Below are 17,766 nucleotides of genomic sequence, written 5' to 3' on the forward strand. Positions count from 1 at the left end.
TGCTTCTGACTTTGCTATTGGAGGTGTTCTTATGCAGGAGGGTCATCCCATTGCATATGAAAGTCGGAAGCTTAACGATACGGAGCGGCGCTACACGGTCCAAGAGAAAAGATGACAGCTGTGGTGCACTGCTTAAGGACATGGAGGCACTATCTTCTGGGCAACTTCTTCACAGTGTACACTGACAATGTTGCCACAAGCTACTTCCAGACCCAGAAGAAATTAAGTCCTAAGCAAGCAAGGTGGCAAGACTTTCTGGCCGAGTTTGACATGAAGATGGAATATAAGCCAGGTCGCACCAACCATGTTGCTGATGCACTAAGTCGAAAGGCAGAACTAGCATCCTTAAGGCTTTGTGCTATAGTCAGTCAACCCGATACTTTATACTTGGACCGGATACGGGAGGGACTTCAACATGACTCCCATGCACAGAAGCTAATGCAGGCCGCTCGTGAAAGGAAGACCAAGAAGTTCTGGGTAGATAATGGTCTTCTCTTTGCAAAAAGGAACAGGCTTTATGTGCTAAAGTACGGGGATCTCCGTCGGACACTCCTAAGGGAATGTCATGATACCAGATGGGCAGGACATCCAGGCCAGAGGAGAACTATGGCATTACTCGAGCTAAGATACTATTGGCCAAAGATGATGGAGGATGTGGAATCCTATGTGAGAACCTGCCTCATATGCCAACAGGATAAAGTAGAGCAAAAGAAGGCAGCAGGACTATTGGAGCCACTTCCTATAGCAGAAGAGCCTTGGGCAAGTGTCTCTTTGGACTTCATTTCTGCCTTACCCAAAGTTGATGGGTTAGGTTCCATACTTGTGGTGGTTGACAGGTTCACCAAGTATGCTACCTTCATCGCTGCACCTACCGACTGCACTGCCGAACAAGCCGCAAGGTTATTTGTGAAGCATGTAGTCAAGTATTGGGGTATACCTGCCAACATTGTTAGTGATCGGGACCCAAGGTTCACTGGCAAATTTTGGACGAAGATATTCAAGTTACTTGGGTCGGAGCTATCTTTCTCTACGAGCTTCCATCCTCAGACAGATGGGCAGACGGAACGGGTCAATGCACTCTTAGAGCTATACTTAAGGCACTTCGTCACAGCCAACCAAAGGAATTGGGTGGAGCTCCTAGACATTGCCCAGTTTTGCTATAATCTGCAGAAGAGTGAATCAACTGGGCATAGTCCATTTGAGTTGGCTATAGGCCAACAACCACTTACCCCACTTACTCTTGCAGGTGGGTATAAGGGTGCAAGCCCGGCAGCCTTCCAAGTTGCCAAAGGATGGCAAGAGGAGTTTGACGTTGCCAGATCTTACTTAGAGAAGGCCGCCAAGAAGATGAAGAAATACGCTGATCAAAAGAGGCGTCCTTTGGAGTTCTAGGTTGGAGACTTGGTGATGCTCAAGTTCAACCAAAATCAGTTCAAGTCCCTTCGAAGGGTGCACAAGGGGCTGATCAGGAGGTATGAGGGACCATTCCCCATACTTAAGAAGGTCGGGAAGGCATCTTACAGGTTGGAACTTCCAGCACATCTCAAAATCCATCCCGTCTTTCATGTAAGCTGCCTCAAGCCTTATCATGCGGATCCAGAAGATGCAACCAGAGGCCAGAGCAGCAGAGCACCTGTGACAATGACTACCTCCTTTGACAAAGAGGTAGAAAGCATCGAGTCCCATCGGCGGGTTTCCAGAGCAGGACGCGTCTATAAGGAGTACTTAGTGCGATGGAAGGGGCTACCAGACAGTGAAGCAAGCTGGGAGCATGAAGACACCTTATGGCAACATAGGGATCTTATCGCCAAGTACCATGAAGAAACCGCAACGAGGACGTCTGCGGCTTAAGTGGGGGAGAATGTCACAGCCCACATGATTGGAGCACAAAACAGCAGCTAAGTGGGCCGGACAGCAGCTACCAGAGAGCACCACAACAGCCCAGACAGCAGCTTCCTTAGCAGCCCAAACAACACACATGTTCCGGGCTGCAGTGTACATAGTTGGAGCACCTCTTTGGCCCAGCCCAAGGAGTTTTCTAGAGATGGCAAGGAGATATTTCCTAGAGATACTTGGAGCCCAAGTAATCTAGAGATTTCCATCACCATTAGATGTGTTACATGTGGGTAAATCCTAGCCATCCATTGTATATAGGAACTAGTATAAATAGGGGATCACCCCCTCATTTGTAAAGCATCCAAGTAAGGATTCAAAGCAATAGTGTGAGAGTTGAATGACTTGGGAAACGTGCCCAAAAGCCTTCTTGTATACAAAGAGTTCTTAGTAATAAAGATCAAAGTTCTCTTTAGTTGGTGCACACTTTGGAAGCTTATCTTTCTTGGGTCTTTGCCTATTTAGTCAAGGATACTTAGGCATTTGGGAAGGTTAAGGCTTAGACTTGTACTTAAGAGGAAGCTAAGTCAAGTGCCGCACGGTGCTAAAGTAAGAGCGAAAACTTTACCCCGTGACAGGGAGCTCTCCCTGTTGGCCAAAGAATTGGTAGATATATAGGAAATCAATTTATGTGGCATATGTGTAATCTAACTGAATCGCACTGAACATGCTTTACTACATTGTCATTTTGCTAAAAGTATATGGTTTTATTTCAACATGTTATCTTCTAACATTTCCTCCATCTCTGATTGTGGATCTTCTCTTGGCAGGACTCTCAATATATCACTCACATGTCTATGAATTTTCGTTTGCCACCATCTTATGGCACATCTGGAAAACTTTCTAATGAATGGCGACCTGAAAAAAATCTAAACATAAAACTCCGTCACGATGCAACCACCTACTTCTCTTTTTTTAAAATTAATGTAGATGCTTAATAATACTTGCGTCGGGATCATCCTCATTATCCATGATCATCAGGCAAAATTTATTGAAGCTAAAGTGGAAATGTTATGTGCTCGCACGAGTGAGGAAAGTGAAGCTCAAGCAATCTTGACTAGTATCCGTTGGGCGGTGGCTCATAGTTACATGTATATCATAATTGAGAGCGATAATCTCAGTCGCATTCAACATTTGCAAAGTCCCAGGCATTCTATTCGATGACTATCAATGAATCACATACAATCTATAAAGAAGCTCCTACCAAAATTCCATGATATCCGGTTTGCTCATATTGCAAGAGATCAAAACACTCTAGTAGACAAACTAGCGAAATGGTCTAAAAGAAATAACGACAATAGATTCTGGAAGTACATCCCCAACCGGGGGGATCCATGGGGGTGCGAGCACCCCCTGGATCCTCTCGAAAAAAAAAGGTAGTAGTAGTAGTAATTTTTTTTTTATATATAGATGTAGGTATATGTGCATATGTATATAACGATGTGTTTAGATGACATGAAGAAGACTCTGGCGTAATGGTTAAAGTACGGGATTCTAGTGCCCTTGACGTGAAGGTCATGAGTTCGAAACCCGGTACCTACATTTTAGAGATGGCAAGCCCCTTAGCGTTGGGAACCAGTGTGACATGCATGGGTTTGAACCTAGCTGCCCCCCAATTTAGTTTTATTTTTTTAAAATATAATCAATTTAACTACTAACCTATATAAAATCAATTCAAATATCTTAAACCCCTACAAACTTCAATTCATCTACCCTACACTCTACAAACTTCAATTTATCTACCCTAAATTCTAAAACTTCAATTCATCTACCATAAACCCCTACAAACTTCAATTCATCTACCCTAAACTCCTACAAACTTCAATTCATCTACCCTTAAACTCTATAAACTTCAATTCATCTACCCTAAATCCCTACAAACTTTAACTCTAACCATAAATCCTTACAAACTTCAACTCATCTACCCTAAAACCTTAATCCTATAAACTTCAAATCATCTATCATAAATCCTATAAAATTCAATTCATCTACCCTAAACCTCTATAAACTTCAATTCATCTATCCAACTATCCAACTACACAATTTTCTACCTCTATATATATCTCTCATTTCTTCATCTCAAACCACACCAAAATCACTTCTACTCTACTACTACTTCTTCTTATTATTCATCTAATCAAGTATTCAAGTTCAACTAGTAATTATGGAAAGGTATTTAAAAAAAAAAATTCTCCGGGTTCATCAAGTTCAACACCGGAAGTTTCGGACTAGACTCTAACGTTATTTTCTATTCCAACACCGGGGCCGACTCCAACACCGGAACCAACTCCGACATTTGTAAGTCCTCTCGAATTTAATTTATCATCTTTACCAATTGATCCGGGGCTTAGATTTCCAATTTCAAATTATGAATCCAAATATAGAGATGAAATTCGTAGACACTATTTACAACGTGGTCCATTTCAACCAAAGGACCATAATTTTCCAAAAGACAATAATGGAAGACGTTTCATTCCGTCATGGTTTAATGATCATCAAGAGTGGTTAGAATAACGTGTTGAAAAAGATGCTGCATTTTGTTTATTTTGTTATGTTTCTGAAAAAGGTAAAGCTGGTCGGGATACTTTTGTTAATGGAGGTTGGAATAGTTGGAGAAAACCTGACCGGTTAATGAAAGATGTTGGAAAAATGAATAGTCAACATTATAATGATCGGATTAGTTGTATAAATTTGATGAATCAACAACAACATATCACAACGGCATTAGATAGACATTCCGAGCAAACTCAAGTGGCATACCGCACCCATTTAAACGCTACCATAGAGGTTGCTCGGTATCTATTGGAACAAGGATTGGCGTTTCGCGGAAATGATGAATCTGAAACTTCACAAAATCCAGGTAATTTCATTAAACTACTAAAGCTTCTTGCTCGAAATTGTCCAGAAATTGATGCAGCTACATTTGATAATGCTGCTGGAAATTTGAAATTGGTTGCTCCTAATATTCAAAAAGATATTGCTTATTCATGTGCATATGAAACTATTAAGTGGATTATTAGTGATCTCGGTGATGCTCCCTTTTCTATTTTGATTGATGAAGCACGAGATATTTCAATAAAGGAGCAAATGGCTATTGTGATTCGTTATGTGAACATCGAAGGGCGTGTTATTGAGAGGTTTTTAGGGGTTGAGCATGTGACAGATACTTGCGCTAAAAGTTTAAAATTGGCATTAGATTCATTTTTGTGCATATATGATTTATGTATTTCTCGTTTGCGAGGCCAAGGATATGATGGAGCTAGTAACATGCAAGGAGAGTATAATGGTCTAAAAGCCCTTATTTTAGAGCAAAATCCATGTGCTTATTATGTCCACTGCTTTGCTCATCAGCTGCAACTTTGTTTGGTATCACTAGCGGATAATCATGTGAGTATGAACTTACTTTTCCATTTAGTCGGGCAAATGATTAATGTTATTGGAGGATCGTGCAAGCGACAAAATATGCTTAACATTATACAACAAACAAAAAAAATAGAAGCAAATGAACTCGGAGACCTTATAACTGGACAAGGTTTAAATCAAGAAACAAGTCTTAGGCGATCTGGAGCTACTCGTTGGGGTTCCCACTATAACAGTTTGGCATCTTTGTTAGAACCTTTCATGTTCAGTTCTGTGATGGACGTCCTTGAAGTTATTGCTACACATTCTGTTAAAGCAGATCAAAAAAGGGAAGCAATAGATTTGTTATCCAAGATGCAAACTTTTGAGTTCGTATTTTGTTTACATTTGGTGAAGCTTTTGTTGGGAATAACAAATGAATTGTCACAAGTACTACAAAGAAAAGACCAAGATATTGTGACTGCAATGGATTTTGTTGAGTCATCAAAATCTAGAATCCAATATGTACGAGACCATGAGTGGTCATTGTTGGTCTGGAATGTTTGTACTTTTTGTGAAAAATATAATATTGAAGTTGTTGATCTTAATGGTTCGTACATAGTTCAAGGGAGAAGCAGAAGGAATGCACAACAAAAACTTGTATCACTATCAAGTGGAGATTTTCAATACCGTTATTGATATGCAACTTCAAGAATTAAATGCTCGTTTCACTGAGAAGAATACGAAGTTGCTCCGTTGTATGGCATGTTTGAGTCCATCTAGAGATTTTGCTCTTTTCGACAAAAGTAAGTTGATGCGTCTTGCTGAATTTTATCCGTCAGATTTCAGTAGTCTTTGTGACATCCCATATTTTTAAAGTTAGTTGAGGGACTATTTGACATTTGGGTCAAATCAAAAGAGGGGCTAAATCAGCAAAGAGTGCAATTTGGGGGGTATTTTGCAATACGGCCAAATGCAGGGACTTAATTGAAATTTCGGCTATTTGGGGGAAAACTCAGAACCGACTTCTCTTGCATTCTTTCTCTGTTCGATTTTCATGAGAGGGTTAGGGTTTGAGTGGAAGAAAGTCGAAAACCAAGTGATTTGGGTTGATTTTCAAGGAGGATATCTTGTTTTTGTTGAATTAAAGTGTTGGGAAGTGATTGGAGCTAGTCTTTATGGATAATTTGGTAAGTAAAATTCCCTTTCTCTCTCTAGACCGAATTTCTTTTGAATTTGGTTGATGAAATCTTGTTTCTACTTCGAATTTATATTAGTTGCGATGAAATCATGAACAAGTAGAGTAAGAACAACTAAATCAAGTAAGAAATTATGGTTTTGATGATTTTATTGGCTTGTTCTTAAATTCTAGGGTTTGGGGTTTATGGAATTTTGGGTTTTCATGGTTCATATAGTTCTAGGGTTTATATGGTTGGGAATAAAGTAATTTTGGTGTATAAGTAACTTTAGAGAGATTATGTGATATAGGTTATTGATCGAACGACAACTCGAGGGACTGAATTAAACCTACTGTCCGAGCCAATCTGGGATTGATATGTTGCTCGTACGTACTTTCATAAAACACGAAAGTCGTAGCTTAGGTTGTTAGCTTTCCGAAAAGGTATGGTACAAGTCATTTCGATATCGGACGAAAGAATTATGACTGTTTTACCGAACAGTGCGCAGTTAGGAAAAATTCTGCTTTGTTGTTTGTATTTTTGCAAACTTCAAAGGCGATTCACTTGGATTTTGGGGAATACATGTAATGACTAAATGTTAAGGTTATAAGTCAGTTCAAACAGTGATTGATCGACCCCGATTGGGCATGGCTATGAAGTTAGACGATGGATCGATATTCGGTTATAGTTGAAGTCTTCGTGAGTTAGCGGTTTTGCTATTGTTTTAAAGATTTCATCGTTTTCTTTTAATTATTGTTTTTGTCGTATGAAGGTTCTTATCGAAGAACCTAATGTTTATCTCTTTTATTTATGGATTGGTAGAGGGGGGGAGCCGGAGCTTATCGTTGACGATGATGCTACGGTTTCGGCGGAGCAGAAGTACCGCCAGGTAGGGGTTCTGAATCCTTTATCCAGCATAGTTTTATAGATAATGAATATGCTAGATTATACAGTTATATATGCGCCATTATAACTAGAGTTTAGGTAGCATGAAACTCGATTTATGTGATGAACTGAAATATGCTTGAAATGTTTTGATGCGATATGAGAAATGTTTTCAAACTGATTTTACGATGATTGTGAACTACTGGGATTTTCTTGTATGTACCCGACTGCGGATTATGTCAACCTACGGGCACGTAGCCATTGAGGGTAGGATGACATGTGGACACGGTTGTGATCCGTGTGAGACCGGTGAGGTGGACGACACTAGTCATGAGACCTGTGGGAGTAGAGTGCTTCACTTGCTGGCCATTGGTGCTCGTGCCTCCAGTTCGAGGCTCAGGGACGTACTCCTGACCGCTCGTCTGGGAGGTGACATTGATTGGGAATCCCTCTGCTTTGTGGCGATATGACTCTTGGTTGTTCCACTTCCGTGTTTGATAAGATAATGAATCGAATGAGAATGTGGTTTTGATATACGAATGAAACTGATTTTAAAAGATCGCATTAGATGCATACCAGGGTACCGAAGAGAATGAGGTTCAGGTCCTTCCATGGGTATTGGGGGACGGCTCTCTTATTCGAACTCGGTGATCAAAAACTTATCTAGATACTTAAGGTATATATGTATCATGAGGTAAACTCTTCAATGATTGCGGAGTCCCTTAGTGGGAGAGGGACTTACCGGCTAGGGGTAAGTCTCTTTCTCGAGGAGACGTAGTGCATTAGCTAGTGCCATAAATGGGCTGGTACTATCTAACGCACTCTAGGTTCTCCTGAGGTACTCTCCTCTTATTGGGAGCGCACCATGGGTGGGCAGCTAATCACTGCTATTGCTTGCTAGATTAAGGAAAATGGTTTTGTATATAGTATATATGGTAACTGGTTTGATAACTCGATTTGTCATGATGTATACAACTTATTAAATGAACTTTTGAAAACGTGATGGGTTTTGGATTGGTCTTCTACCAGAATAACTCGTGTCGGTGAGTATTCTGACCCCCTACCAGTTGTTAGTGTGCAGGTGCTTTTTCGTAGCCTCGAGGCGGAGTTGTATTCCAGCCGGTGATCTTGTCTGACGAGGCTAGTGGAGTTATGTCGTTTTATATGGTTTTTTCGTTATTTTTAAGTTATGTATTTATTGCAGGAACAAACTCTAATATGTATATACGTAAAACTTAGAGTTGTTTATAAGTTGTATCGATGTTTTATGAGGCGTTTGTATTTTTGTGGTTCGGGTTTCGACCCGAAACTGAGTTGGGTTTGTTTAGCTTCCGCTCGATAGTTTATTTTTGCGTATGCGAATGTATGGTTTGCATGACAGGTTTTACAGGTGCGACCGGTTCGATTTACAGAGGAGATTCTGTCGGATTTTTTTGTCTCGTCTGTGAATTGCCGGGGCGTGGTCGTGTCTATTTTGGGACACGGGGCGTCACAGTCTTGACACTATGCTACTAAGTTCTCATCTTGATAATTACATTTACGATATGAGGCACAATGATGATTTCTCAAATTTAGATGGAATTGGAGCTCTTGCCAGAACATTGGTGGAAACTAAGAGGGATAAAGCATATCATCTAGTTTATTTGCTTATCACTTTAGCACTGACTTTGCCGGTTGCAACTGCCTCTGTTGAAAGAGCTTTTTCGTCTATGAAGCTAGTTAAAACACGCTTAAGAAACATGATGAGTGATGCGTGGCTAAATGATAGTTTAGTAGTCTTAATGAAAAAAGAATTTTTAGTGAAATTGACAATGAGTCGATTATGCGAACATTTCAAAATATGAACTCTCGTAGAGGTCAATTGCGTTTGTAATCGTTGATGTATCAATATAATTAATGAATATAAGTATTTTATTAATTATTGTGTTTGCAAAAAAAAAATTTATTTAGGTATATAAATCCGCACTCCCTAAGTGAAAATCCTGGATCCGTCCCTGATCCCCAATATCCTATCTAATATGCATTGTAATAATACTCTAATTACTTAATGTTGGTATTGTATTTCAACAAAAAAAAAAGGTTCAATCAAGAGGTTGTTTGTTCTCTTATACAAAAAATTGTACAGTAACATATATTATGTTGTTCATCTTATAATATATAGCTCAAAATGCCATATTTCTTCCATGCGCAACATTTCCAAATGTCCTTCCTTTCGTCTAACCTTAGGTCCTTAGCCTAGGACCGAATTAACAATGTACTTTAATCTTAACTCTTTCCTAGTTCATCAGTGCATCTTTTCTCATTTTCTTGATATCGTAACAATATTTGGGGTCTATTGACGGAGTACCCATTTAATGTTTTAGTTACTCGATTGATTAAAGATTTTGTCACACAAAAATAAATGTTATATATAGGACTAAGTGTTTTGCATAAAAAGAATACAATTCCGGACTCATTCATGTATAAGATTTAGAGAATCATAATATTAGTTTAATCACCACTTTCTCTCTCTACTTACAAGATTTTATTACAGTTCCATGACATTTTCTCACAAAAAAAAGTCCACTCCCACATGCCATATTGAAGAAAAAAAAACATTGGATGGTGAATGTGAATACACATTTCAATACTTGTGATGTTACGGGGATTCTATTAGCCTTGCCGACATCTTATTTAGATTTGATAGTATCTCTAAAAGTCAAATAAATTTGGAATTTTTGAAACATATCTAATTTTCAAACATGGCTTCCTACAAGTACAAAGCCAAAGTAAATAAACAAAAATAAACAATTTTTTATTGCATTCGAGAAATTTATTTCCTCAAAACTTAATTTATTTTGCTTAAAACTTTTTGATCGATCTCGATATTCATCAATAACTAGTTTAATAAGTTCTTCATAAATTAGTGGAGAGGCAAGTAAGTTGGTCTAAATTACTAAAAATGAAAAACATTTGAACTAAACAAAAGAAGTTTTTTTCACTTGGAAGTATTATGCCTCGAGACCTCAAATTAGAAAATACATTTTCCATGGAAAAAACCTTTCACTTTGTCATCTACTAAGCTTTAAGTTCAAACAAAACCGACAACTCTCACTAATCCCAACAAGGAAGCTTCATATTGTGAAACTTAATTATTACTAATTTCATCACTAGTTTCTAACTTTTCATAAAAGAATCAAGTTTCTTCTTTGTTCTTATAAAACTCCAAAAGGGAAAATGAGTTTATGTCGGGTTATTATCTCGGCTGAATTATAAACTGAGTAACTTTTTGTCTCTAAATCATGACCGACCAAATGTCCGGCTAGAATTCTGATCAGGGCTAATGACTGGAACAGATAATCACGATTGAATCCAAAAATATGAATCATTAAATCAGGTTTTCCTTAGCTAGTATATATTTTCGAGGAAGACCCATGTATCATGCAAACATGAGTACTCATCTGATTTATTTACTGATATTAATAGGAGTAAGATATATTAGACAAACTGATGAGGATCCTATTAATGTCTGCAGATAACACATATTAAAAAAGAAAAGAAGGCTAATTAAATAATTAAGTCCCTAATTTTCAAAAATGAGTCATTAATTTGATAACCATAATCCAATAAAGAAACTCAAAACCAGATACAGAGTACTGAGAGAACCTAATTTTGACCTAGGAGTTGTGCATATTAGACATAGAGAGAGAGAGAGAGAGGCAAAGCACCAAAAGCACCAAAGCACCGTTTCCTTTACGCGTTTAGAAGACAGAGAAGCTTTATTTGTAAATCAAGTTACCTTATCAAAACCCTAATTTACATAATCCTTTCACATGCCTTGGTTGACCTAGAAACCTGCCCTCAGGAACTAATCAAATCAGAATGAATCTTTAAAGGAAAACTTGAACAAACCCAAGTAGTATTATTTTTTACACAAACATATGATAACTTAAAAAATTAATTAGAAGTTAATCAACATTAATTAGATTAACTAGCTAGGAAATAAACTACTAGTAATATTCATTTAATCAACATTAGACTTCCCATTAGATAATTAAAAGATAGTACACACATGATTTCATGTCCAAAGAGACTCTCTTTTGGGAGGGTCTTGAATTACATTACTAGAAGAAGGGAAATTAAGATACTGATTTAGGGTATTAAAGTTAGTACTAGTTTGAAGGTGAAAAAAGGCTTTCTCATGATCATAATGAGATGGATTAATAGAATGATCAATAATATTCTGATTCTGATCATTTTGTTGATTAGTAGTTAGGGTTGGCAAAGCAACTGGTTCTTGTTGCATCTGAATACATAGAATCTCAGCTTGAGCAACTGCTAGTTGCATTTGTAGGTTTGAGACTTCATTTTGTAAGTAAGAGATTGCTCCAACACAACCATAAACCGGGTCTCTTACTCTTGCGTTTGCTTCGTATACTAGACTGTTAACCGCATCGGCTCTCTGAGGTATCGGAAGCTCCTGTAACATTATGTTTCACAAATCTATATTAATTAATCATCTTTCATAATTTTTTTAAATATTACTAGCTAGGTAGGAGATTTAAAGCTAGACTAGATATGAAAGAAATGAATTTGTAGGCTTTAAGTCATTTGAAAATGATCTTTGCTTTGTATTGTTGGTTGCAGGGGCTGGCTAGCCATCTTGGCTTCCATCTCCGTTTTCATTTTCTTAATGAAATGATACTAATTTGCCTTCTCAAAATAAAAATGAAGTTGTACCTGTAACATTTTGCTGACATTGCTAGCACCAAAGACCTTATGAACGAGTGCGAATTTATGAGGATCGTCGGAAGGGAAGTAAGGAGCAAATATACAATCTTTAGCACATCGGCGTCTTAACAACTTGCAGGAAGCACAAGGAGAATTTCCTCCCATATTTTCAAGGAAGAGAGTTTGATTTTGATGATGAAACTACCAAGCTAGACAAAGAGGGAAAGAGAGAGAGAGAGAGAGAGAGAGAGAGAGAGAGAGAGAGAGAGAGAGAGAGAGAGAGAGAGAGAGAGAGAGGACTTAATAAATTCCACACATAGAAGGAGTTGAAGATAATGAGAGAGTTGGTACATATTTATACAAGTTTAAGGTGGGGTGTAAACATAACTAGTTTAAGTAGATGAAGTAGTAAATATTAGCAATTAAATAAATCTACTTTCAAACTTATATATATAATTAGTATTTAAAATACAAATTTGGATGACCATTACACAAGAAAAGAAAAAAGTAAACAAACTTGCATAATTAATTAATAGTCAATCAAATTGCCCTAGATTACTTTTTAGTCTTTTTTTTTTTAATCATTCATGTTTTCCAGTATATAGTTTATATGTGTGAGAATAGTCTCAGAATGAGTAACTAGCAACCAAGAATATAAAGTATAGGTCCTCTCCACTCATTGTCAATTGATTTTGAGTTGGATGACCACAAACTTAACATGGTATCAGAGCTAGGCCCACACGTGATAGGCTTAAAAGCCACACGTGCTCCACGTCACCCGTAAAGACAAAAAAGTACACGTGTTAAGCTCAAAGAACGCCACACGTGAGGGGGCGTGTGAGAATAGTCCCAGAATGAGTAACTAGCAACCAAGAATATAAAGTTTAGGTCCTCTCCACTCATTACCAAATGGTCTTGAGTTAGATGGACACAAACTTAACAATATATTTTATTAAGAGAGATTAATAAAAGAGAGTAGTAGTGAGGGATTGATTTTGAGTTTTAGTTTATGTTTTAACTAATAAGGTAACCCTAAACCCAGGTCCAAGAAGGAAGAGAAGGGCTCGACGTGAATGTTTGTAGACAGACATTCACGTGACCCTCTCTCTCTCTATCTCTCTCTCTAATTAATGAACGGTACTCTCAACGTTGCCGGTGTATTATAGCCAATGTTTATCATTAAAAATAGTTTAAATAAATAAATTATGTTTATCAGACAATTTGTATAAAACCATAGTTTGATGCTTCCAATATGATAACCATTGATTAATTGTGATCAGATACTATCTGTTAATTATTCAATGTTAGTAAATTATGAACTCTGATTAAATTCAAGTGACACATATGTATTAGAATTTAGAAATGGGTATAATTCCAAACACTAATCAAGTTTGTTAATTTGAATCAGTTTGTCAAACAATAAGTAAGGTGATGTTTTTTTTTTCCTGGTCCGCATTTGACTCGTCAACAAATAGACCGAATATCAACTCATACACTCAAGCATCAATGATAAGACAAATCTGAATCTGAAATTGAAATGATTAGGTATGCAATTTTAGTTGTTTTGCATGCTTTTATATTAAGATCTTAAACCAAGTGTTCATATTCAATGCATATGTTTTCAGCTTTTAAAACAAGTCGGAATTTGAAAAGAAGATTTTATTTCAAGGTCTGAATTGTTTAGAGAGGTAAACACATGCAAATACTCAAATTATGTAAGTAATTACACATTATTTATTTCAGATTTCAGATTTGGAGTTAACGAAAAAAACAAACAACACCTTACTCTAGTCATTTCAGATTTCAGGACTAACTATGAAAAAACACTGCATAAGTCACTTATAATTAATCAGCTCAGTTACAAGGACCTTAATATTTCTATGCATGCACTACAAATACATAACCGTATGTGATTTAGACCTTTAGGTGGGTTATTGGGTGAATATCGAGGTGCGCCAGTTATTGTGCGAAATAATCAAAAGCTTCATGTAGGTAAGTTTATGGTAATTCAATTCAAAACTAGTTGACAATGCGCGGAAAGAACCTAGACATTATATTTTTGGTTACTAGATCATCATTCACTCATGTGAGACTATTCTCACACATCTATCGCCTAATGAATTAATGGGTCAGCCATTATTCCCTTCCTTGAAAACTAAACATCAACACATGTTCGATTTGTTCTCTTTCTCCACGGATTTCTTCCCCAACGATCTTTATCAACAAAAGTTTTGATTTGTTAGGTTTGAATATGTTCCAATCATGTTTTAAGTCCAAGCAATTATGAGATCTATCAAATTTATTCATGTATTGCTTAAATTAATTTGTGATATTTTCTCATGAGATTTTACTCTAATCAATATCAAGCATCCTCGAGTTTAGATACGGAATTTCGTAATTAATTACGGAAGTTTCAACTATAAGTTTGTATATATGAAAGCTTCAGAAGACTATATAAAGCGCATTATAAAGTTTCTTACCATTTCATGAAACTTCATGCAGAAATATGAACGACAACCAAGTTGAAATTGATCAAAGAAGTTGTTTTATTCCTTGATGGTTTACAAAAGAAATACAAGGCTCTATTTATAGAGTTGGAATACTACTAGTTTAGTAGTTTCTAATTTTACAATATATATTTAGTAGCTTCTAATATATTTACTAGTTTCTAATATTTGCTAGTTCCTAATATCTCAATATAGATGGGAATATTATATGAGATATCCCAAACTATAGAAATATATTTCAACACTCCCCCTCAAGTTGGTGCATAGATATCGCACATGCCCAACTTGTCCACCAGTTTCAAAAATATTCGACTTGAAACTGCTTTAGTAAGAACATCAGCCAATTGATCTTCAGATCGGATCTTTGGTAACTCTACAATGTTGTCGTCCAACTTTTCTTTAATAAAACATCGATCTACCTCAACATGTTTTGTGCGGTCGTGCTGGACTGGATTGTGAGCAATATCACATGCTGCTTTATTGTCACAATATAATCGAATTGGTCTTTCAGAAGGATATCCTAAATCGTCCAAGAGGAGTCTTAATCATAACGCTTCACATATGCCATCTGCCATACCTCTAAATTCAGACTCTGCACTTGAACGTGCAACAACGTTCTGTTTTTTACTTCTCCACGTAACAAGATTCCCACCAACAAAGGTAAAATATCCTGCAGTTGATCGCCTACCATTTACCTCTCCGGCCCAATCTGCATCAGTATATACATCAATAGTTTGACAACCCGAACTTTTAGTAAACAGAATACCTTTTCCCGGAGCCGCCTTCAGATATCTCAAAATGCGTAAAACAGCATTCATGTGCTCTTCTCCTGGATTGTGCATAAATTGACTAACAATACTTAACGCATATGCAAGATCTGGCCTCGTGTGCGCCAAGTACATCAACCTTCCAACGAGTCTTTGATATCTTCCTTTATCAACCGGGATCTGATTAGGCTCAATGAATAATTTTAATCCTTCTTCCACAGGTGTATCAATCGGCTCACATGCTGACATACCCACCTCATGTAACAAATCTAAAATATACTTTCTTTGGGATAGGTAAATCCCTTTGTTGGATCGAGAGATTTCAATTCCAAGAAAGTATTTCAACTCACCAAGGTCTTTCATCTCAAACTCTTTAGACAAGTAATTTTGTAAAGCCTTCCGTTCTTCGGGGTCATCCCCAGTGACTACCATGTCATCAACATATACAATAAGTGCTGTTAGTTTTCCTTCATGTCTTTTTATGAACAAGGTATGATCAGAATTGCTTTGGCGATACCCGAACTCCTTCATAGCCTTTGTAAGCCTTCCGAACCACGCTCTTGGTGATTGTTTCAATCCATACAATGACTTTTTTAATCTGCACACCTTCTGGTTATGTTTCTCTGGTATATTGCATCCTGGTGGAAGATCCATGTATACTTCTTCTAACAGTTCTCCATGCAAAAAAACATTCTTCACATCAAATTGTTGAAGTGGCCAATCGAAATTTGCTGCTAATGATAACAACACACGAACTGAGTTGATTTTTGCAACTGGAGCAAATGTCTCTGTGTAATCGACTCCGTAAGTTTGAGTGTAGCCTTTTGCCACTAGTCTCGCTTTGTAACGTTCAATTGTACCATCTGCTTTGTACTTTACTGAATAAATCCATCGACATCCTACTGGATTTTTGTCAATCGGACGATCAACTAACTCCCAAGTATCATTCTTTTGTAAGGATTTCATCTCCTCATTCATAGCCGCTTTCCATTTTGGATCAGATAAGGCTTCCTGCACATTGTTAGGAATAGATACAGTAGATAATTGATTTACAAATGACTTATTTGATTCTGTTAGACGATGATCTGACACATAGTGACTCATAGGATATTTGACTTTACTAGACAATTCAGGTTCATATGTCGATTTAGGAATACCTCTAGTTTGACGTGGTGGTAATATTTTCCTAGATGGTTCAGATGGTGCTTCAGGATCATCCTCGACAAGCGATTGGTTTGGTGTGTCACAAACCTCTGGTGCTGTGGCTTCAATTGGAGACAAATCCACAATTTCGTCAATGATTTCATTAACACTTTCTTTCATTACTGATTCATCTGGTATTGTTCACAATCCAGTCCAGCACGACCGCACATGCCCAACTTGTCCACCAGTTTCAAAAATATTCGACTTGAAACTGCTTTAGTAAGAACATCAGCCAATTGATCTTCAGATCGGATCTTTGGTAACTCTACAATGTTGTCGTCCAACTTTTCTTTAATAAAACATCGATCTACCTTGATGGTTTACAAAAGAAATATATTTCTTTTGTTTCTTCATAATCAAGAGTCAGAACTTCTTGTTTGCTTTTCTCCCCCTGAAGTTCAGACTCAGATGAAAAATACATGGAGTTTTCATGAAAGATAACATCCAATGTAACGAACATTCGTTTAGTTGGAGGATGATAACATCTGTAACCTTTCTGATTTGCAGCATACCCTACAAATACACACCTTAATGCCCTTGGAGTTAGTTTTGTACGTTGGTGCTCATGAAGATGAACAAATACTACACAACCAAAGATACGGGGAGGTAAATTTGAAACTGTCGAAGAAGTTATAACATCTGCTAGAGCTTGAAAGGGAGTCTTAAACTCAATAGTACTACAAGGTACTCTATTAATTAAATAGGTTGCAGCAAGAAGTGCTTCTCCCCAAAAAGATAATGGCATATGTGCTTCGATCAACATAGCCCTGATGACTTCCAATAAGTGACGATTCTTCCTTTCAGCGACTCCATTTTGTTGCGGGGTATTTGGACATGTGGTTTGATGCACAATACCATGAGATTCCAAATAGGTTTGAAGTTCATGATCTATATACTCTTCACCGTTGTCACTACGAAGTATCTGGACTTTTGAGTTGTACTGAGTGCTAAACAATTTATGAACCTTCTGAAATAATACTTTTACCTCACTTTTAGATTTCATCAAACATACCCAAGTCATCCTAGTACAATCATCAATAAATGTAACAAACCACCGTGACCCACCTAAAGTAGGAACCTTGGATGGACCCCAAACATCAGAATGTAAGATCATAAAAGGAATTGGACTTTTATTTAATTTTAACGGGAATGATATACGGTGGCTTTTTGCTAGTGCGCAAACATCACATTGAAAACTTGAAACATCACTATTAATAAATAACGACGGAAATAATTTTTTAAGGTATCCAAAAGAAGCATGTCCTAAACGTCGATGCCATAACC

General features: G+C 37.3%; 2 protein-coding genes and 1 long non-coding RNA gene across 3 annotated transcripts; 2 read left to right on the forward strand and 1 right to left on the reverse strand.

The window, feature by feature from the left end:
- Positions 1-3,368: 3,368 nt before the first annotated feature.
- On the forward strand, positions 3,369-6,084 carry LOC147557827 (uncharacterized). The gene is made up of 4 exons (XM_086658947.1): positions 3,369-3,426; positions 4,460-5,793; positions 5,855-5,979; positions 6,075-6,084. Exons 1-4 carry the CDS (start codon positions 3,369-3,371, stop codon positions 6,082-6,084), a joined length of 1,527 nt encoding a protein of 508 aa, XP_086515073.1.
- A 9-nt stretch (positions 6,085-6,093) lies between these two features.
- On the forward strand, positions 6,094-8,563 carry LOC147557828 (uncharacterized). The gene is made up of 3 exons (XR_015234197.1): positions 6,094-6,422; positions 7,233-7,299; positions 8,363-8,563. It is a non-coding gene; the product is annotated as an uncharacterized LOC147557828 (long non-coding RNA).
- Positions 8,564-11,297: 2,734 nt separating this feature from the next.
- LOC147557829 (LOB domain-containing protein 12-like) lies at positions 11,298-12,333 on the reverse strand. The gene is made up of 2 exons (XM_086664333.1): positions 12,015-12,333; positions 11,298-11,754 (listed from the first exon to the last, which is right to left on the reverse strand). Exons 1-2 carry the CDS (start codon positions 12,168-12,170, stop codon positions 11,353-11,355), a joined length of 558 nt encoding a protein of 185 aa, XP_086520459.1. The 5' UTR covers positions 12,171-12,333; the 3' UTR covers positions 11,298-11,352.
- Positions 12,334-17,766: the final 5,433 nt, after the last annotated feature.

This window comes from Eschscholzia californica, unplaced genomic scaffold (genome assembly GCF_041429995.1).
Source record: "Eschscholzia californica isolate CP2 unplaced genomic scaffold, dmEscCali1.0.p SCAF_2, whole genome shotgun sequence".
Lineage (NCBI taxonomy): Eukaryota > Viridiplantae > Streptophyta > Magnoliopsida > Ranunculales > Papaveraceae > Eschscholzia > Eschscholzia californica.

What these genes read in the sequence shown, in the direction of transcription:
- LOC147557829 (XM_086664333.1), bottom strand. Translation starts at nt 12,170, where the DNA reads ATGGGAGGAAATTCTCCTTGTGCTTCCTGCAAGTTGTTAAGACGCCGA. An exon ending in ATGTCAGCAAAATGTTACAG is followed by an intron (nt 11,755 to 12,014) that starts GTACAACTTCAT and finishes ATAATGTTACAG; the next exon opens with GAGCTTCCGATACCTCAGAG.
- LOC147557827 (XM_086658947.1), top strand. Translation starts at nt 3,369, where the DNA reads ATGGTTAAAGTACGGGATTCTAGTGCCCTTGACGTGAAGGTCATGAGT. An exon ending in GGTCATGAGTTCGAAACCCG is followed by an intron (nt 3,427 to 4,459) that starts GTACCTACATTT and finishes TTTCTGAAAAAG; the next exon opens with GTAAAGCTGGTCGGGATACT. An exon ending in GGTCATTGTTGGTCTGGAAT is followed by an intron (nt 5,794 to 5,854) that starts GTTTGTACTTTT and finishes GTTCGTACATAG; the next exon opens with TTCAAGGGAGAAGCAGAAGG.